Genomic DNA, 22143 nt, shown 5'->3' on the forward strand with positions numbered 1-22143 from the left:
GAAGTCTCTGTGTGAATGGACACAAAAGCTCGTCCATTATACTAATTTGGCAATTTTCAGCCCTAATCTGATGGTTAGCAAGCATTACTGTTCAGGGGTCACTGATCTTTATTCTGTTGTACGAAAGAATGACGGAGTGCTTCTTTCGGCGTTTTAAACCTTCATACAGTGACCTCACAACTCCGCAATATAAGCTTTACAAGTATAACGCATATTATTTAACAGTGTATGAATATATATTATTTACAAATCTCCCTATATACCCCTGCTAGGTGTGAAATGCTATGTTTTGATTACTCAAGCAATGGCTTGTAACTAAATATTTTATAAGGCAGAGAGTGTCAACCTAGCCCCCACCTTTTTAAATATCTGCCGCTCACTGTCCTTGCAGGTAGACACAAATCAAGGCCACATCTGTGTTTTTATCAGGAGTAGTCAAACCCTCCCTAATATTCCCAGCGCCTGTCTTGACTGAATGAATAGAAGCTTTGTAGCAGCTTTAAACCTTGTACATTCCTAATTTTTAGCGTCTGTCTGGCTGGATGAATAGAAGCTGTGTATCAGCTTTAAAACTTTTTTTTTTTTTTTTTTTCTGGTTGCATGAGTGACTGCTGTGTTTCCGCATTGCACTTTGCTACCGATCCCTAAGGAACACAATTTTCCAATAAATTTAACTACGCCAGTAAAACTGACACTTATATTAACCCTCAGCTGTCTCTCAGCATATTCTAGTGATTTATGTGTGTGTGTGAATGCAACACTCGTGTATAATGTGTGTTTTCCTGCTCTAGACACCAAACTTTGAAACAACACACGAACATTCAGCCACAAATCAAGATCTCAACTGCCTGTCTCTCACAGGAACGCACCAACGTTTTACAGTTGTCAACACACCTTCTGTCTTATACAATCACTTCAAACAATCACACGCATTTAAACAAAATTGCAACACACTGCCATTCTTGAAATGCGCACAGATCACAAATACGGTAAAGGAATATCTTTAGAAATACAGTCAAACAAATAAACAAAAGTTAAAACGTACAGCTCAGCAAATAGTCACCCGCATTTATACCAAATAATCAACATCACACGCTTCCGTCTCTTTAAGCATAAATCAGTCACAAGCGCGGAACTGTAGAGGAGATGTACAGCTCTTTTTTACACACTCATCACATTCCATCAGCAAGTTTCTTTTTCTCAACCTCATCAAACAGACTGTCGCGCCACTGATCTTTCGATCACAACGCAAATGACAAACAGCTTTTTCAGCAACCAAAAAACAGTCAGATTATAAAGGATTCTTTCCCTATTCCTTGACAGTTAATCCACTTTATCAAACTAAACAAACAGACACCTCTTGGCCACCGCACAATTGACAACCTGCTTCTCAGCCAACAAACACAGTCAAATGATAAACACAAATTAAAACCAAATCTGAAATGCGCACAATTCACAAATACGGTCTAGAATGAAATTAATATCTTTACAAATGCAGTGAAACAATGAACACAAATTAGAACATACACGGCTGTCTCTTTAAATATAAATCAGTCAGAAGCGCAGCCTTCGGATGAGCTGAACAGCTCTTTTTCTTTTAGACACACTTTTATCAGCAGCGCACTTTAACAGCAATTTGTCTTTTCCTCAAACTCAGCAAACAGACTGTGTACCGCTGACCTCTCGACCACGATACAAATGAAAAACTGCTCTTTTAGCAAATAATCAGTCAAATTATAAAGGATTCTTTCCCTATCGTACACATATCAAGAAAACAGCGCTATTTTAATGCATCACAGCTACCGCTGCGTATCATAAAACACAAATACAATATCTGCTTTGGCTGGGCCGCGATCACGGCCCTTCCGCGTGGAAGTCCGCGGTGCTTCCAACCACACCACCAACGCAATACATCAAACAACACAATTTAATACACTTTTAAGTAACCTAGGACTCTGCGGGTCCTTTTCTCTAGTTACTTTATTACACAACGTCCGTTATCAACGACACATCACTTAACGTAAATTTTGTGCTCTCGCCCAGAAACTCCGTCGAGGATACTCTAAGCAGAGTTATCATGGTTTTCCACTAAGCGCCGCACACAAATCTAGTATCCGGAGATTTGATGATCTCAATAAGGTAATTTTCTCTTCGTCCGCTATCAACGATACATCGGTTAACTTAAAACTTGTGCTCCCGTGCAGAAACTTTCTAAGAGTTACTCTAAGCAGAGTTAACTTGGTTTTTACACCACACGTAACACACTCGATGTCTTGATACGGTAATTTTCACTCTTCGTCCGCTACCAACGATACATCGGTTAACTTAAAACTTGTGCTCCCGTGCAGAAACTTTCTAAGAGTTACTCTAAGCAGAGTTAACTTGGTTTTTACACCACACGTAACACACTCGATGTCTTGATACGGTATTATTTCACGGTCAATTCTCTCAATACAATTTACAGTTTATCAATGACATCAATGACATATACATATATCCCCGTCATGTTATGCAATTTCTTCGTAGCCCAAAACATCCCATAAGTACGTTAGAGATTACGCCTTTTGTGACATGAATTTGAGTGCTCAGTGTGAAGCGCGTGTCTGCGAGCAGATGCGTTACACGGCTCACAACACCTCACATCTACGCTATCACAAGTGCGCAATTTCTCGCCTTTATTTGACGTTTTCTGATGGGCTCATTCATACATATACACAGACCCCCCAAATGGCTGTATAACAACTCTGTTGCTGTGTGTTTAATCTTTACAATTACTCTATTTTTAAGCAAATACTTACAGTTCGGACAGTCTGAGCAAAATTTAGAATATGTCTATGAATACAATGTTGCAGAATTCAGTTAAATAGGATCTGCATACCTGTTAGATGCGTACCGGTACGTCTCAGACTCCCCGAAGCTGCAAGTTCGCTCCGATGGCAATTATCGGTTCCCAGCCTCGAAGGGAGAGATGCGCCGTTATCTGGAATCAAAAGGAGAGGCCTGTTAACATTCCAACCTGAAGCTCTGTATCGTATTGGATCACGTCGGGGTCACCACTTTGTTGTGAAAAAATGTGTAGCTGTCTTTCACACTTAGAGCAGGTTTAAGAATGAAACAGAAAGCTCTCAGAGGCGTATAGTTGTATCAAAGCAATAGATTTATTTATCAACAGAGTTATTCAGCCCTGCAGTAATACGTGCACGGGTCACTAATAGCTTCACTCGCAGAGTTCCACCATTCGAACACGCTTGAACACATCAGCATGAACCTTAATATAGGGGTCCGCCCCCTTGATACACATTAGTCAAAGTCAAAGATGCAAACGTAGCACGTTTATTACGTGTATTACGCTTGGTTGGAAGCCGTGAATGTCCATTCACCTTTGGCCCCTCCCAATAGGCGTTGGTTTCCGTCAGTGTGAGTGCGGTGTTGAATGCGTGAGGATCTAGAGAAAGAGTGTGTGGAGAAAGCCGGGCTCAGCTGGGCGTAGTCCCTCGCTTGAATCTGAGTGTCTTATCTATTTAAAGATGGCTGCCTGTTCCTTGTGACGCAGTTAACCTCAGTAACCTTCCTCCTGCTTCTCTCAGGCCCTGTGTATGCTGTGAGCACTGTATAAGTGATTAATAGAGCTGCATAAGATAATGGTTATTAAAACTACAAATATGCTAGTGATTAATTAAACTGTATATATAAGCTAGTTGCTGATTAAGCTGTATTATAAGCTAGCTGTTAATTAAACTGTATATAAGCTAGTTGCTACTTAAAGCTGCATATAAACTAGCTGCTGATTAAGCTGTATATGAGCTAATTTTATCAACAGTCTCCACCACCTCCTGAGGGAAACATCTGTCTCTTTAGCTGCTAAATGCTCCACTATGTTCACCAGCTCGTCTCTAACTGAGTCTGTCTGCTGTTTGCTGCTGAGCAGGGAGTGAACAGCGGCTTCATCACAGCTTGTTGGATGGAAACAGCTGCTGCTGGAAACACTGAGACTCAAGCAAACAGGAAATGTGCTGCAGAACCAAAACTAGGAGCTAAAACAGGCTAAAAAGCTGTGTAGAGCTGCAGAGATGGAGACAGTTCTCTGTGGGTTCATCACCACTACTTCTGTCTGTGTTGATGGTCTGATGTGGGACACAAACAGTCTGATGAGTCTCTGGTAGTTTGAGGGCAGCTTGGTGTATCAGGGTCATATTAACCAGGCTGACAGTGTGACAGAGAACAAGTCTCCAGCTCGACCTCCTCCATCAGACTGAGTGTCTGTGGCTGCAGCAGGCCTCTTCATACCTGAGAGTTTCCAGTCTCCAGTGAGGATCCTTCTGTCCATCAGACAGCATCTTCACTCCTGAGTCTCCTGGATGATTGTAGCTCAGGTCCAGCTCTCTCAGATGGGAGGGGTTGGAGCTCAGAGCTGAGACCAGAGAAGCACAGCCTTCCTCTGTGATCAGACAGCCTGACAGGCTGCAAACACACAAAACAACACACATGTCACATGATCTGAGGGAACTGTGAGGGCTGGAAGGTTTATGTTTATGACTGTCATCACCAATCTGTTTGTGTGTGAACTTTAAACTTAGTACTTAGTCCAAGAAAAGTAATTCACAGGATCACCTGAGAGTCTCCAGTGTACAATGTGGACTCTTTAGTCCTCCAGACAGCATCTTCACTCCTGAATCCTGCAGGTCGTTGTTACTCAGGTCCATCTCTCTCAGACTAGAGGACTGGGAGCTGAGAACTGAGGACAGAGCGTCACAGCTTCTCTCTGAGAGGTTACAGCCACTCAGTCTGAAGAGACAATGATGAAGAAGAAATAAACAATAAGTAGAAAAGATAGCAGCGTATTTAAGTTATGATCTATGAATCTAACTCTCTCTGTACTTACAGAGCTTTGTTGGAGGCTTTGACCACTGGCACCAGCCTCAGAAGAGCCTCCTCTGAAGCAGAGTATTTCTTCAGGTCAAACACGTCCAGATCTTCTTCTGATGACAGTAAGATGAAGACCAGAGCTGACCACTGAGCAGGAGACAGTTCGTCTGTGGAGAGACGTCCTGAACTCAGGGACTGTTGGATCTCCTTCACGAGAGAACCATCATTCAGTTCATTCAGACAGTGGAACAGATTGATGCTTTTCTCTGGAGACACATCCTCACTGATCTTCTTCTTGATGTACTGGGCTGTTTCCTGATTGGTCTGTGAGCTACTTCCTGTCTGTGTCAGCAGACCTCGTAGGAGACTCTGATTGGTCTCCAGAGAAAGACCCAGAAGGAAGCGGAGGAACAAGTCCAGGTGTCCATTTGGACTCTGTAAGGCCTTGTCCACAGCACTCTGGTAGAGATGTGTTCGTTCAGGTTTGCCTCTAAAGACTTCAGACCAACGGGAGGTTGTTGGTTCTTCTGACAGCAGATTGACTCCAGAGCTGATGAAGGTCAGATGGACATGAAGACCTTGTCCTGGTACAGTCCTCTCTCCTCTCTAAAGACCTGTGTGAACACTCCTGAGTACACTGAGGCTGCTCTGATGTCGATGCCACACTCTGTCAGGTCGGATTCATAGAAGATCAGGTTCCCTTTCTGCAGCTGATCAAAAGCCAGTTTTCCCAGAGACTCGGTCATCTTCCTGCTCTCTGGACTCCAGTGTGGATCTGTCTCAGCTCCTCCATCATACTTGACCATCTTCAGTTTGGACTGAACCACCAGGAAGTGGATGTACATCTCAGTCAGGGTCTTGGGCAGCTCTCCTCCTTCTCTGGTCTTCAACACCTCCTCCAGAACTGTAGCAGTGATCCAGCAGAAGACTGGGATGTGGCACATGATGTGGAGGCTTCGTGAGGTCTTGATGTGGGAGAAGATCCTGCTGGCCTGCTCCTTATCTCTGAACCTCTTCCTGAAGTACTCCTCCTTCTGTAGGTCAGTGAACCCTCTGACCTCTGTCACCATGCCAACACACTCAGGAGGGATCTGATTGGCTGCTGCAGGTCGTGTGGTGATCCAGAGGCGAGCAGAGGGAAGCAGTTTCCCCCTGAAGAGGTTTGTGAGCAGCACATCCACTGAGGTGGACTCTGTAACATCAGTCAGGACCTCATTGTTGGTGAAGTCCAGAGGAAGTCGACACTCATCCAGACCGTCAAAGATGAACAGAACCAGGAACTCTTCAAACCTGCAGATTCCTGCTGCTTTGGTTTCACTGAAGAAGTGATGAACAAGTTGCACCAAGCTGAACTGTTTCTCTTTCAGCACATTCAGCTCTCTGAAGGTGAATGGAAATGTGAACAGTATGTCCTGGTGGTCTTTGTCTTCAGCCCAGTCCAGAGTGAACTTCTGTGTTAAGACTGTTTTCCCAACGCCAGCCACTCCCTTTGTCATCACTGTTCTGATTGGTTCCTCTTCTCCAGGTGAGGCTTTAAAGAGGTCTTCTTGTCTGATGGTTGTTTCTGGTCTGTGTGGTTTCCTGGATGCTGTTTCAATCTGTCTGACCTCATGTTCATCATTGACCCCTGCAGTCCCTCCCTCTGTGATGTAGAGCTCTGTGTACATCTCATTCAGAAGGGTTGGGTTTCCTGCTTTAGCGATCCCCTCAAACACACTCTGGAACTTCTTCTTCAGGTTAGATTTGAGTTCACGCTGACAAACTGCAGCAGGAACTCCTGAATGACTTCCTGAATAAAAACAAAGAACATCAATGAATAAATTATTACACAAATATGTCAACATATCTGAATATATGTTGGTCCATCTCTTGAGACTTCAGTAAACGTCACATTTATCCAGCATGTTGAATCTTTAGAGAAATCCTCTTACTGCTCTGCAGACAGTCAGCCAGCTCCTCCTGCTTCATTCTCCTCAGGAAGTTCATTGTGATCTTCACAAATGCCTCTCTGCTGTTCCTCCTCTGCTCTTCATCCTCACCGTCCAGCACCTCCTCATCCTCCCTCTGACTCTCTAAGCATTCTGGGTAATCTGAACTCAGTCCCTTCTGGATCTTCTTCAGCTCGTTCTTCACAAAAGTGACGATGTTCTCCTCCAGCAGCTGGAACAGAATATTCTATGAATGACACAAACTAAAAGCATGGAAGCAAACATCAGATCCATGTTGGACAGACTGACGATCCACTGGTCTACAGAGTGCAGCACGGAGATGATTGTGAACACAAGAGATGTAACAGTAGTTGTACATGTACAGACCATGAATATGGAGTCCAGGTGTGTTTGATGCTGCTGGGCAGACGGACCTCTGGGAACCTCTGAGCTCTCCTGGTCCTCTCTGTGGAGGGATCATGAAGAATCAGCTCACGTTGTGTTTGTACCATTAACACAAATACAACAATCAGTTAAAGATGTTGTGTTCTGTTAAGATTGATCATAATGAAAACAGATGCTGAACAGATTGTTATCTCTGCTTTTATTGGACAGTAAGAGTTATTTCATTGGCAGCATGGTCGTGTCAAAAACTATATCGTAGGTCAAATTCATACCGGTTTACTTTATATACCTTCTATACCTTCCACCTCTAGATACAACTACAACTAGAAACAACTAGAATCACATGTGATGTGACACTTTTTCATATTTGGTGTGGTTTCTACTCTACCATTGTGTTGTTAGTCAGATGTACCAAGACTTAATACTGTTGATCTGCCACATCACTGAAACAAAGGGTCTGTGTTTGGTTTTGTCCACAGCACCATTGGGGAGACTTCCTCCTCCGAGTCTTTCTAGTCTCCAGACCTCTGCAACTAGAGTTAGGATTATATCCAGAATGCTACTTCCTGTCTGATGTAAAACCTACAACAAGTAGTCACAGATATTGTGTCATGTCATGATCATAATGAGAAATGAGATCATAATGACAGATCAAAGACAATAACTGATAGTAGGGCTGCAACTAACGATTATCAATAATCGATTCATCTTGCAATCATTTTTTCGATTAATTGATGAATCGGATATTAATGGGTGAATAAAAGGCGGGTGAATAAAAACGTGTCTTTAGTCTTGCAAACTATACCAGCCCTGCTTTACTACTGTTATTAACGAGCTAACGCTAACTTGTCATGCTTGTCAAGCTGGATAACGAGTAAACAGCAGCACCAGAAGAGCTGCTGGAAGGACGTTAGGTTCCTCACTTCAAAACGGAACTAAAGTAGGATTCTGTAGTGACTAACCTTGCTGTTGAACTCCCTTCCTCCTCATCAAGGACTCCAACATGTTTACGTTTTAGGTGCTGAATCATCACGTGGTGCTCCCGTGCCATGCCATGTCGCTTTTGCATATCAGCATCATTACGTAACGTTAGTTGTTTCGGAGTCCCTTTTTGTCGGTTTATTGCCGTTAAATCACAGCCAAATCAGTTTATTTTGTGTTCCTACAGCTGTAGTAAACAGCGACCGGTGGCTTGCTAGACAGTGAATACAGCTCGATGAAATCCACGGAGCTCCTCTGGACAATGTTATGAACCAGACATGACGGCGTTTAGTTTCCAGGGATATCTCTGACTTTCAGAACGCCTACTAAGCAGAAATAGAGGTTCTTTTTTCCATGGTTAATGGCGGACAGTTGAACGGCTTTCAGGGCGATAAGCCACGCCACCTCTCCGGCGCGTCCAGTGCGAATGAACACAAATAGTCCCCGGCGAGACCGGCGAGACCGGCGGCGCGAATGGCTCAACTCAACTTTGTTTTTTTACACTCAAACATCTCCGCGACTTATTGAGTGGCATAATAATCGCGCGACACAACGAATCGATAATGAAACTCGTTGCCAACTCTTTTAATGATAGATTTTTATCGATTTTATCGATTCGTTGTTGCAGCCGACTGATAGACGACCAAAGTTGTATCTGTGTAACAGCTAGTCATCTGTTTCATCTGTTTTAAGAACTTACTCTGGGTCATAAGAACGGCGTCCATCTTTGAAGTCAATCATACGACCACTAGACCAATCACTCTTCATGGACACACAGCTGGGTTCATGACCAGTATCAGGTCCAGGTTCAGGTCCAGGTCCAGGTTCAGCTCCAGCTCCAGGTTCAGATCCAGGTTCGTGTTCAGATCCAGGACAGTGTGGTCCCTGATGGGTCCTGGTCACATGTGTAGAAACAGAGTCAGTGAATGAAAGACTTTGAGTCATGGACAGGTAGAGATGGTCATCTCACCTCTGAGCTTTGGTGTGGCTGGTTTTAGAGGGAGGGACTCCCTCCTCTCCGTCCTCACACTGATTCATAGCAGAGTCCACACCTTCACACAAACACAACAACATTATTTCTCTTCATCATGACAAACACACACAGCTCATTCACCTCAACACTAAAGACACTCATGGGACAGTTTCCATGCTGTTGTCCCTCTGAGCTGCAGAGTCCTCTCTAAGAGATGACGTTCACAACGCTCTTTAGTCTGTTGGCTTGTTGGAAGACCAGAGGAAGACTCTTCATCTGGCTTTTTATTGGCCTTTCTTTGGGGATGACGTCACTTTTCACTTCTATTTGAGTGACTTTGAAAAGCTCTTCAACGTTTGAAATGTTCCTCTGTTTCCACGTCTACTACATCCAGTCAGAGCAGGAAGCAGCTACAAACCGGAAGAAACGTAAGCTGTGAACGTGCTTCAGTGTTTGTAACATAACAGGCTGTCAAAGTAAAAGCAGCTCTCCAAACTCTCGGTCTCCTGGAGGTCTGACAGTAATCTAGTAGAACATGTCGGCAGAGGAGACGAGTGAGGAGTCCAGAGAAAAGGACCGGCAGTGAATCCAGAGGCTGAGAGAGGAAAGTGGGCTCAACTGGCTGTTAGTTGAATCCTTCAATGAAACACTGTGAGCTCTCATCTGCAGATGTTTACTGATGTGTTGTCACAGTGTAGTGTGCATCCTTTATTGTGACATGTAACCTGTTCACAGTTCATAACTTTATGATCTTTTTTATCACTTTTCACTGTAAAGGTCTCAAGAGCAGATTGATCGGATCTGAAGTCAATCAGGTTAAATCTCTAGGAGTTAAAGTACGTTAATAATAATAACAATAATAAGAATGCAAAAACTATAATCATAACAATCATAACAATAATAATAAATATAACCACTGACTTCTGGTTTAATCTAAATTAAGTTTCATAGGTACCGTATGACGTCATCGTCCGCTCTAAAGCTACCGTACATCCCTCCAAGCAGTACTTCCGGTCCGGTCAAAGTAAAGCATCGCGTGTCTTTTAGTTTACGTTAAGGAACAGAAGAGTAACTTAAGATCCTCAAAGTCTCTTTAAGTCAGGACGAGTCAAGACTGGCGACACGTTCTTTTTGTATTTGTTTAACAGCAGACACTCTCTGTGTCCAAATGTCCTTCGGGACAATAAAGTCATCTCTAGTGTTGTTTTCATAAAAACACACAATTCAACTGAGAAGGAAATTAAAAAGAAATGTATTGATTAAAATAAATCTTTTTATTATTATGTTTACTGAAGGATAATATGTTCTTAGAGCTAGTGTTAGACGTTAAACAACTCATAATTCATCTCTAATTTCTATTTTATATTCATGTGGAAACATCTCCTTCAAACTACTGGATTTCTTCAAGTTCATCACCAAATTTTACAGATGACACCTGAACACATCATGATAACGTTATAATGTACCTTCAGCCAGTACTCCTGTTCACTGAGCAGAGCCTGAAGGCATCATGATGTAACTGAAGTGAACCTTCTGTTGGTTAGCCGTTAGCGGTGCTGCTAACGTTACTAGCTCTCCTCTGATTGGTTGTTTACAATGAAACGTGATCACAGATCAGAGACTAGAAACTATAAAGGTCTTGATCACATGTTTCCCACTCAGTGATGACACGAGGCTCTGATCGGTGTCTGATGTGTTTTCAACAACTGAAACTAATCTGACTTTACACTCATTGAACAAACTAATAGATATAGCATGGTATAGTAGCTTGTACTCTGAGTAGCAGCAGTAATAGAGTTGACGGTGGTACAAAGTTAATGTTTCATCAACGCTGGTAAAACTTGTACTCGTGCCGTTTTTATAGCCGTTGTAATATTTATCAAAGGATGATCTAACGTCCTCGTTCACCTTTAGTCTGATCTTCAAACCCTTCAGTCTATCGTTAGAATCATAAAAGGCATCAACACGTTTCTCAGTATCAGCATCAATGATATCCACTGTAGAAAACTTCACAGCGCTTTAAAGCAGATCGTTGAGAGTTCACCATCGTGATGAAACACTTCCAACAGTAACCTCCGTGTCACTACTCACCTGAGGTGTGTGTGCTCGTTCTGCTGGTGGAATAGATTGTGTTCAGCTCAGGTCAGCTGGTGACTTTGGTAACAAACAGTGGTTGTGTTCCAGCTGATCACCTGGACAGTCAGCAAACACCTGAGGAGTAATAATCAGTCTTTACTCATCAGTCTGACGATGTGGACTTCTTTACAAGGACACACGTTTGGTTGTTTTAATTGATATTCCAGTTGTTTCTACTCACCAGGTGAGATCCTCTGTGCTGCCATCTGTGAGGTTAAAAACTCCCCAATGAAGCCAGACTCACCTGAGTCAACCTTTGCTCTGTGACACTCACCTGATATCAGTTAATGTTTAACAAGCTGCACTAAGAGGCCTGCTGCAGACCAGTACGTCACATTGTTAATAACACACAGTGGGTTTATTCCACCTCCAGGTTGGAAGCATGTTTCATGGAGGTGTAGTAATCCTACACCAGAATGCCACGACGATTATTCAAAATAGTATTGTTGTGCATAATGCATGTATGCTGACAAGAACAGGAGAATGCTGAACAGAAATGTCCAAGATATGTTTTTGGAGAACTTGAGGAACAATGTTACCTTTACCAGAGTCAGCTTTATGAACAAAGTACTGTACGTGTTCACATACAAGCAGTTAGTTTAGTTTTTGTTGCTCTGAATGCACAAAAGACCAACAGCATGTTCAAACAAAACCTACAACCTGTCTATGCAATGACATCAGTACTGTGTACTAGCAATCATTCAAGCAGTACTTTGTAAAGGTGTCCTGTTGATGCTGGTAAGGCGTATACATAGTGCTTGTTAGCCATGACCAAAGCTAGTGAGCTACAACGCACCTGATCTGAAGTAGAGAGCACATCTTCTTCACATTTGATGAAAGATCAACAGTTGTCTTCTTTGCTGGAACATATTCTTCTCCCTGGTGCTACACAGAACTGCTCTTTGAATGAATATATATGATATATAATACATATAATATATAACATAGCTACCATTTTCCCCCAAAATTCAAAATGACCACGAGCAATTGGAAGGACTAAACTATTTCCCAAAATACCAATCCTACGTTCATTGTTACGCAAAAGTAAAAACAGAAAGTGAGTTGGTCATTTGAGAGCAGGACTGTAACTTGCAGCAGAGTTCTTTAGACATAAGTGTGTCCAGCCGCCCTGATAACATACCCATTGAAAGTCAGTCGCTGTCAAATGTGTCAGTTCAGGTAATGCCCTCATAGTTCATAATAAATACATAGAGTAGATAATGTGGCTGCAGATTTATGAAGGCCAAAATGAGTACGCTGATGTAAATACCACTTTGCGCTATTAGTTGTTGATCAAACTTGCTGACTAGCGAGTTCGTGGAGTTCAAATGATACATTTTGTTTTCTTACCAACATGTTAAGCTAGCATTACCTCGCTCAGCTTGGCTGTGAAACCTTTTCAACACTGATTCAGTAGTCGCAGCAGCCATCGCGAAGTCATGCACGGCTTGTTGGAGCTGCATTCAGAGTTTATGATGGTTGAACTTTATGATGGTTTGATATCCCTTATGTCACGGTTAGGCTGTGCCTCCTGTGTCTCTTTGTGTGTGTGTGTGGGTGTGGGTGTGTGTGTCTGTGCTTCAGTAGACTGGACTACTGTAACGGTATGTTTACAGGTCTCTGTAAAAAGTCCGTCAGAAAGCTGCAGCTGATTCAGAACGCTGCAGCTCGAGTCCTCACTAAGACCAGGAGGGTGGACCACATCACTCCAGTTCTGAGGTCTTTGCACTGGCTTCCTGTCCAACAAAGAATTGACTTTAAAATCCTGCTGTTGGTTTACAAAGCACTGAATGGTTTAGGGCCAAAATACATCTCTGATCTGCTGCTACCTTATGAACCATCCCGACCCCTCAGGTCGTCTGGGACCGGTCTACTATCTGTTCCCAGAGTCAGAACTCAGTTCAGATGTTCTGCTCCACATATCTGGAACAAAGTCCCAGAAAGCTGCAGGTCTGCTGAGACCCTCAGCTCCTTTAAATCAAGACTGAAGACTTTTCTGTTTGCTGCCTTTAATTGAACCACATTCAAGGATATTAACACATTTCTGCATTTTACGACTGTATTTTATTCCTTATACTGCTTTCTAGTGTTTGAATTGCCTTGTTGTTGAAATGTGCGATACAAATAAACTAGCCTTGCCTTGCCCAGTCAACCCAGCTGCCTTCCATCTACTCATCACTCAACAGTATATCTACCCCGGTTCCACATCCACTCTTCTCCAGATCATTGTACAACCTCAGTGGTATTTTGTTCTCGCTCGGCCACTGTGTTTAATATTTATTCAGAGTTCAAACGTGTTTTCCCGTGTTCGTACTTTGTCTTCCTGTGCCTCCAGTGTTTGGATCACTCTCCTGGTTCCCCAGTCTGCCACCCTGCCTTGTCCTTCCCGGTTTTCTCTCTCGCCCTCTCGTCCTCCCCGCTGTTCCTTGACAATTTTCCCTTTCTGTCCACCTCGAATTGAACCCTTTTGTTTTCACTCAGTATTCCCTGGTTATGTCTGCTTTTTTGGGTCCACCACCACATCCCGTGACACTGTGTTAGATACAGTATCAGGGACCTAAGGGACATCTTCAAGGTGGGAGGCAGACAACCAGGGGGCTCCCTGGAGAGGGCAAACGAGCTAAACTGTTACTTCAATAGATTTAGCTCACAGCCCTCATCTGTCTCCTCCACACACCACACCTCCCAAACACCTCCCCCTCTGTCCCCCCTGGTGAGCTGCATGGACTCAGAGCCCTCCACTTCTAAGGGCTCTGCCACCACCGAGACTATGACCCCCCTCCCCCCCCCCTCTCTGTGACGACTGGCCAGGTTAGGAGACAGCTGGAGAGACTCCACCAAGGCAAGGCTGCTGGACCTGATGGCATCAGCCCCAGGGTTCTGAAGACCTGCGCCATCCAGCTGTCTGATGTCCTGCAACACCTCTTCAACCTGAGCCTGAAGCAGGAGGAAGTCCCGGTGCTGTGGAAGACGTCGTTCCTGTACAGAAGAAGACGACACCATCTGGCCTCAATGACTACCGACCAGTTGCCCTCACATCTCATGTGATGAAGGTGCTGGAGAGGCTGGTCTTGGCCCACCTCCGTCCACAGGTGAGATCCTCACTGGACCCTCTGCAGTTTGCATACCAGCCTCATGTGGGAGAGGACGACGCCATCATCTACCTGCTGCAACGAGCTCAGTCTCACCTGGATGAACCGGTGGCTCTGTGAGAATCACTTTCTTTGACTTCAGTGCATTCAACAGCATCCAACCAGTGCTGCTGAGTGAGACGCTGCGGGTGGTGGGGGTGAACGCATCCACCGTCTCCTGGATCACTGACTACCTCACGGGCAGACCACAGTTTGTCCCACTGGGCCGTGTGCTGTCTGATGGGGTGGTCAGTGATACTGGAGCCCCACAGGGAACTGTTCCGTCTCCCTTCCTGTTCACCTTGTACACCACTGACTTCCAGTACAACTCTGTGTCATGCATCTGCAGAAGTTCTCTGATGACTCTGCAGTGGTCGGTGTGTAAGGGACGGACGGGAGGAGGAGTACAGGGCAGTAGTGGAGGACTTTGTGGAGTGGGCCGGTAGAAATCACCTGCGTCTGAACGTGGCCAAGACCAGAGAGATGGTGGTCGACTTCAGGAGGAAGACGACGACTCCACAACCGCTGAGAGTTCTGGGAGAGGATGTGGACATGGTGGAGGAGGACAAGTACCTGGTGTCTCCATCGACAGCAGACTGAACTGGAAGACCAACATCAACGCTGTGTACAAGAAGGGGAGGAGTCGACTCTTCTTCTTGAGGAAACTTGGATCCTTCAACGTGTGCAGCAGGATGCTGGAGATGTTCTACAGTCTGTTGTGGTCAGTGCACTGTACTTCTGTAGTCTGCTGGGGGAGCAGCATTGGAGCCGGAGACACCAACAGACTTAATGAACTGGTTAAGAAGGCCGGCTCCATCATTGGCTGCAAACAAGACTATCTGGAAGAGGTGGTGGAGAGGACACTGAAGAAACTATTGTCCATGTTGGATAACCAGGACCACCCTCTCCACCACCTCCTGCAGGGACAGACTGATCCAGATACAGGAGAACATTCTGCTATAAGATTCTACAGTAAATCACCTCTGAACAGATCAATCACACAACTATAACTCTGTTACTCTTTTGTTTGTTTGTTGTTGGTGAAATCTTTGCACTACTGTTTAGTTAGTTAATGTAACATTATTCTATTTCATGGTATATATTGTGCATTTGATATTTAATACTTTATATTTACCTGTATCATAATTGCTGCTGTAGTACAAAAATGTCCCCTTGATGGATTAATAAAGTATCTATCATATCAATCATTGAGTGCTGTCAGCCTCTCAGGAGAAGAACTCTCTGACCTCATGGAGACTACGCAGACTCCCTCAGAGACCAGCAACACTGCACTTTGGTTGGAATGTACAAAATACAAACCAGTTTTATTTGGTTTGTACGATAAAAACATTAAAGGTTACACAAACAGATGATGTGAAAAGTAAAGAAAATAAAAGATAAAATGTCAAAAAGCTCAAAGGTTCAGATCACCAATAAGCCTCGTCACACATCACACATGAACACATGAATGAAGATCAGTGAAACATGATCATCATTAAATGAACACATGATCAGTAAGAATACAAACCAAAGAATGAAAAGTTACATCGTGACACATTCTGCATTATAATATATCTTCATTGAATCAACAGCTGAGCTGGTTCTTGATCAGTAGTTTGGTTCAAACTTCTTTTGTCTCTTTTGATTTGTTTCTATGAGTTTCATCAAACTAGCACACAGTCAGTGATGAATGAAGTCAAAGTGAACAATACCACGTGAAGAACCAAGCTGCATTCAACTGATCCTTCATGTGAGACAGTGTTCTGGTGGATACTCTTCACAACTTGTGCTTCTTGTTCCACAGATGCTGCATTTGATCCAGAAAGACTCTTGTTTGACATTCGGAGGTTTTTCTGAACGCAAACAAATGTTTCGAGACAACAAAGTTCAGTTTTCTACACAAAGTCAAAGATGTTTCACAGCTTCTCTCAGACAACACATCATTCCAGGTCATTACATGGACCTCGCTCAGCTCTTTCACACATCCATCTGCAACACCACAAGTCCCAGAGAGCTCTCAACCCCCCAGAGTCCAGACCAGCTCAGGTACCCCTCACCTGCTCCAACTGCATCTACAACCACTGAGAGATCAGGTTGGTACCAACTCACATCAGCTGTGTGTGATCCTGTACACACTGAACCATCTGGTCAGCAGAGAGAAGGTTCCTCTGTAGGAGGAGACTCTCCCTCCTCCAGAGAACACAGAGTCACTGAGGGACCAGAATTGAACCAGAACCCAAAGCCAGGATAAAGAGGTTCAGTGAATGTGGTGCTGAAGGTGTGGAGGTGGATCAGTGTGTCAGAGGAGACTCTGTAGAAGGACAGAGAGCCAGCAGGACAGTCCACATACACTGCTACTCTACCAGAGGAGGAGGAGGAGGAGGAGGTGGTGATGGGTGTTCTTGTCTTATTGTGATAGACATAGTAACGACCAGATTCACACCACAGACTCCAGGACTGATCATTCTCTCCAAACACACAGTCTTTACTGTCTCCTTTCCTCCTGATTCCTCTGTAACTCACTGATATATAAACTCCTCCTCTCCACTCGACCTCCCAGTAACAGCGACCAGTCAGACCAGTTCTACACAGCAGCTGATGATAGTGGTCAAACCTGTCTGGATGATCAGGATATGACTGAACCTCCTTCACATATGTCACCTTCCTGTTGTTGTCAGACAGTTTGAGGTCTCTGTGCACTGTGTTTGTGTCGAGTGTGAGTTCACAGGAATCTGATGGAGAGAACAAGACACAACACAGCTGCAGTTATTAATCTATCATGTGTTTGATGATGACATCATAGATGTGAATGAGTGATGTCACAGTTTGAAGATGCTTTGTTTCCATGAATCAAACTCAAAGCACACTTACACTTCCTCAGACCTGGTCTGGACCATCGGACTCCAGCAGGCTCCACCCTGAAAGGAGGAGGGGGGTCAGAGCAGCATGGAGACATGGACATTACATCGCTCTCACACACAGAGCTTTGTTATTCATCTTCACATGAGCACTTATTGTTCATCAGCTCATACTCTGTGACTTCACTGGAGCTTCTTCTGATTGCAGAAAATATTACAGTTCAAGTCCGTCTGCAGCCACAGAGCACTGCCTGTGTCCCCCTAGAACTCTGGTCCAGTCCTCAATAAACCTCTTTGGGCTCTGACACACCACGTCCACAACCAGCTGCTGGTTCTTCACTGAGCGTCTGTGGCCGACTGTCACCTGTACTTTCAACAAGTCGACTCTTCTCAGCCAGGGAACTGGCTCTCAGTGCAAAACAAACCAAACCAGGTAAAGCTGAACTCCTTCAGAACAGCAAAACATTCCTGTTGTGATGATTCATCGAGACGCTTTAAACAGATTGTTTCTGTCTGTTTGTCTTTTCACAATAATGTCTGGACTAAAGGGCAACACACACGAGCATCAGAACATCAACTGTTGTTTGATATGAGCCCACAAACCTGCAGCGTGACGACGTTGACTCATGTCAACCCACCATGATGCCGTCAGCGTGTCAGGATGCACCACTGTCCTCTTTACTAACGTTCAACCAAGACACCGCTCCAGAACAACAACAGTTTCATCACCTTCCCTCCCTGTTGGGCTCATCCTGGCTACTGTTCCCTGATACTTCTGTCTGTGTTGATGGTCTGATGTGGGACACAAACAGTCTGATGAGTCTCTGGTAGTTTGAGGTCAGCTTGGTGTATCCGACAGAGAACAAGTCTCCAGCTCGACCTCCTCCATCAGACTGAGTGTCTGTGGCTGCAGCAGGCCTCTTCATACCTGAGAGTTTCCAGTCTCCAGTGAGGATCCTTCTGTCCATCAGACAGCATCTTCACTCCTGAGTCTCCTGGATGATTGTAGCTCAGGTCCAGCTCTCTCAGATGGGAGGGGTTGGAGCTCAGAGCTGAGACCAGAGAAGCACAGCCTTCCTCTGTGATCAGACAGCCTGACAGGCTGCAAACACACAAAACAACACACATGTCACATGATCTGAGGGAACTGTGAGGGCTGGAAGGTTTATGTTTATGACTGTCATCACCAATCTGTTTGTGTGTGAACTTTAAACTTAGTACTGAGTCCAAGAAAAGTAATTCACAGGATCACCTGAGAGTCTCCAGTGTACAATGTGGACTCTTTAGTCCTCCAGACAGCATCTTCACTCCTGAATCCTGCAGGTCGTTGTTACTCAGGTCCATCTCTCTCAGACTAGAGGACTGGGAGCTGAGAACTGAGGACAGAGCTTCACAGCTTCTCTCTGAGAGGTTACAGCCACTCAGTCTGAAGAGACAATGATGAAGAAGAAATAAACAATAAGTAGAAAAGATAGCAGCGTATTTAAGTTATGATCTATGAATCTAACTCTCTCTGTACTTACAGAGCTTTGTTGGAGGCTTTGACCACTGGCAGCAGCCTCAGAAGAGCCTCCTCTGAAGCAGAGTATTTCTTCAGGTCAAACACGTCCAGATCTTCTTCTGATGACAGTAAGATGAAGACCAGAGCTGACCACTGAGCAGGAGACAGTTCGTCTGTGGAGAGACGTCCTGAACTCAGGGACTGTTGGATCTCCTTCACGAGAGAACCATCATTCAGTTCATTCAGACAGTGGAACAGATTGATGCTTTTCTCTGGAGACACATCCTCACTGATCTTCTTCTTGATGTACTGGACTGTTTCCTGATTGGTCTGTGAGCTACTTCCTGTCTGTGTCAGCAGACCTCGTAGGAGACTCTGATTGGTCTCCAGAGAAAGACCCAGAAGGAAGCGGAGGAACAAGTCCAGGTGTCCATTTGGACTCTGTAAGGCCTTGTCCACAGCACGCTGGTAGAGATGTGTTAGTTCAGGTTTGTCTCTAGAGACTTCAGACAGCGGAGAGGTTGTTGGTTCTTCTGACAGCAGATTGACTCCAGAGTTGATGAAGGTCAGATGGACATGAAGAGCAGCCAGAAACTCCTGAACACTCAGATGGACGAAGCAGAAGACCTTGTCCTGGTACAGTCCTCTCTCCTCTCTAAAGACCTGTGTGAACACTCCTGAGTACACAGAGGCTGCTCTGATGTCAATGCCACACTCTGTCAGGTCGGATTCATAGAAGATCAGGTTCCCTTTCTGCAGCTGATCAAAAGCCAGTTTTCCCAGAGACTCGGTCATCTTCCTGCTCTCTGGACTCCAGTGTGGATCTGTCTCAGCTCCTCCATCATACTTGACCTTCTTCAGTTTGGACTGAACCACCAGGAAGTGGATGTACATCTCAGTCAGGGTCTTGGGCAGCTCTCCTCCCTCTCTGGTCTTCAACACCTCCTCAAGAACTGTAGCAGTGATCCAGCAGAAGACTGGGATGTGGCACATGATGTGGAGGCTTCGTGAGGTCTTGATGTGGGAGATGATCCCTTTGGCCTGCTCCTCATCTCTGAATCTCTTCCTGAAGTACTCCTCCTTCTGTGGGTCAGTGAACCCTCTGACCTCTGTCACCATGCCAACACACTCAGGAGGGATCTGATTGGCTGCTGCAGGTCGTGTGGTGATCCAGAGGCGAGCAGAGGGAAGCAGGTTCCCCCTGAAGAGGTTTGTGAGCAGCACATCCACTGAGGTGGACTCTGTAACATCAGTCAGGACCTCATTGTTGGTGAAGTCCAGAGGAAGTCGACACTCATCCAGACCGTCAAAGATGAACAGAACCAGGAACTCTTCAAACCTGCAGATTCCTGCTTCTTTGGTTTCACTGAAGAAGTGATGAACAAGTTGCACCAAGCTGAACTGTTTCTCTTTCAGCACATTCAGCTCTCTGAAGGTGAATGGAAATGTGAACAGTATGTCCTGGTGGTCTTTGTCTTCAGCCCAGTCCAGAGTGAACTTCTGTGTTAAGACTGTTTTCCCAATGCCAGCCACTCCCTTTGTCATCACTGTTCTGATTGGTTCCTCTCCTCCAGGTGAGGCTTTAAAGAGGTCTTCTTGTCTGATGGTTGTTTCTGGTCTGTGTGGTTTCCTGGATGCTGTTTCAATCTGTCTGACCTCATGTTGATCATTGACCCCTGCAGTCCCTCCCTCTGTGATGTAGAGCTCTGTGTACATCTCATTCAGAAGGGTTGGGTTTCCTGCTTTAGCGATCCCCTCAAACACACTCTGGAACTTCTTCTTCAGGTTAGATTTGAGTTCATGCTGACAAACTGCAGCAGGAAGTCCTGAATGAACACAACAAAGAAGATCAATGAGTCAAAGAATAGATTTCAACATGTCATTTCCTCACAGAATGAGTCTATGAATATATGTTGGTCCATCTCTTGAGACGTTAGTAAACGTCACATTTATCCAGCATGTTGAATCTTTAGAGAAATCCTCTTACTGCTCTGCAGACAGTCAGCCAGCTCCTCCTGCTTCATTCTCCTCAGGAAGTTCATTGTGATCTTCACAAACGCCTCTCTGCTGCGCCTCCTCTGCTCTTCATCCTCACCGTCCAGCACCTCCTCATCCTCCCTCTGACTCTCTAAGCATTCTGGGTAATCTGAACTCAGTCCCTTCTGGATCTTCTTCAGCTCGTTCTTCACAAAAGTGACGATGTTCTCCTCCAGCAGCTGGAACAGAATATTCTATGAATGACACAAACTAAAACCATGGAAGCAAACATCAGATCCATGTTGGACAGACTGACGATCCACTGGTCTACAGAGTGCAGCATGGAGATGATTGTGAACACAAGAGATGTAACAGTAGTTGTACATGTACAGACCATGAATATGGAGTCCAGGTGTGTTTGATGCTGCTGGGCAGACGGACCTCTGGGAACCTCTGAGCTCTCCTGGTCCTCTCTGTGGAGGAATCATGAAGAATCAGCTCACGTTGTGTTTGTACCATTAACACAAATACAACAATCAGTTAAAGATGTTGTGTCCTGTTAAGATTGATCATAATGAAAACAGATGCTAAACAGATTGTTATCTCTGCTTTTATTGGACAGTAAGAGTTATTTCATTGGCAGCATGGTCGTGTCTAAAACTATATCGTAGGTCAAATTCATACCGGTTTACTTTATATACCTTCTATACCTTCCACCTCTAGATACAACTACAACTAGAAACAACTAGAATCACATGTGATGTGATACTTTTTCATATTTGGTGTGGTTTCTACTCTACCATTGTGTTGTTAGTCAGATGTACCAAGACTTAATACTGTTGATCTGCCACATCACTGAAACAAAGGGTCTGTGTTTGGTTTTGTCCACAGCACCATTGGGGAGACTTCCTCCTCCGAGTCTTTCTAGTCTCCAGACCTCTGCAACTAGAGTTAGGATTATATCCAGAATGCTACTTCCTGTCTGATGTAAAACCTACAACAAGTCGTCAGAGATATTGTGTCATGTCATGATCATAATGAGAAATGAGATCATAATGACAGATCAAAGACAATAACTGATAGTAGGGCTGCAACTAACGATTATCAATAATCGATTCATCTTGCAATCATTTTTTCGATGAATTGATGAATCGGATATTAATGGGTGAATAAAAGGCGGGTGAATAAAAACGTGTCTTTAGTCTTGCAAACTATACCAGCCCTGCTTTACTACTGTTATTAACGAGCTAACGCTAACTTGTCATGCTTGTCAAGCTGGATAACGAGTAAACAGCAGCATCAGAAGAGCTGCTGGAAGGACGTTAGGTTCCTCACTTCAAAACGGAACTAAAGTAGGATTCTGTAGTGACTAACCTTGCTGTTGAAC

The 22143-nt window shown here is 44.5% G+C and overlaps 1 protein-coding gene across 1 annotated transcript in view; it reads right to left on the minus strand.

Annotated features, from left to right (window-relative positions):
- The window catches only part of LOC306797398 (uncharacterized protein), a 39124-nt gene that overhangs the window by 12174 nt on the left and 4807 nt on the right, over positions 1-22143 (minus strand). Inside the window, 16 exon segments of the mRNA XM_079296746.1 lie at positions 4288-4461; positions 4612-4813; positions 4816-4881; positions 4884-5444; positions 5447-6655; positions 6798-7026; positions 7182-7260; positions 8881-9075; positions 9151-9232; positions 16574-17152; positions 17292-17338; positions 18207-18380; positions 18531-18704; positions 18802-20605; positions 20767-20995; positions 21151-21229. Coding sequence (XP_079152872.1) covers positions 4288-4461; positions 4612-4813; positions 4816-4881; positions 4884-5444; positions 5447-6655; positions 6798-7026; positions 7182-7260; positions 8881-9075; positions 9151-9232; positions 16574-17152; positions 17292-17338; positions 18207-18380; positions 18531-18704; positions 18802-20605; positions 20767-20995; positions 21151-21229 — 5883 coding nt within the window.

This window comes from Melanostigma gelatinosum (genome assembly GCF_949748355.1).
Source record: "Melanostigma gelatinosum genome assembly, chromosome: 3".
NCBI classification, from domain to species: domain Eukaryota; kingdom Metazoa; phylum Chordata; class Actinopteri; order Perciformes; family Zoarcidae; genus Melanostigma; species Melanostigma gelatinosum.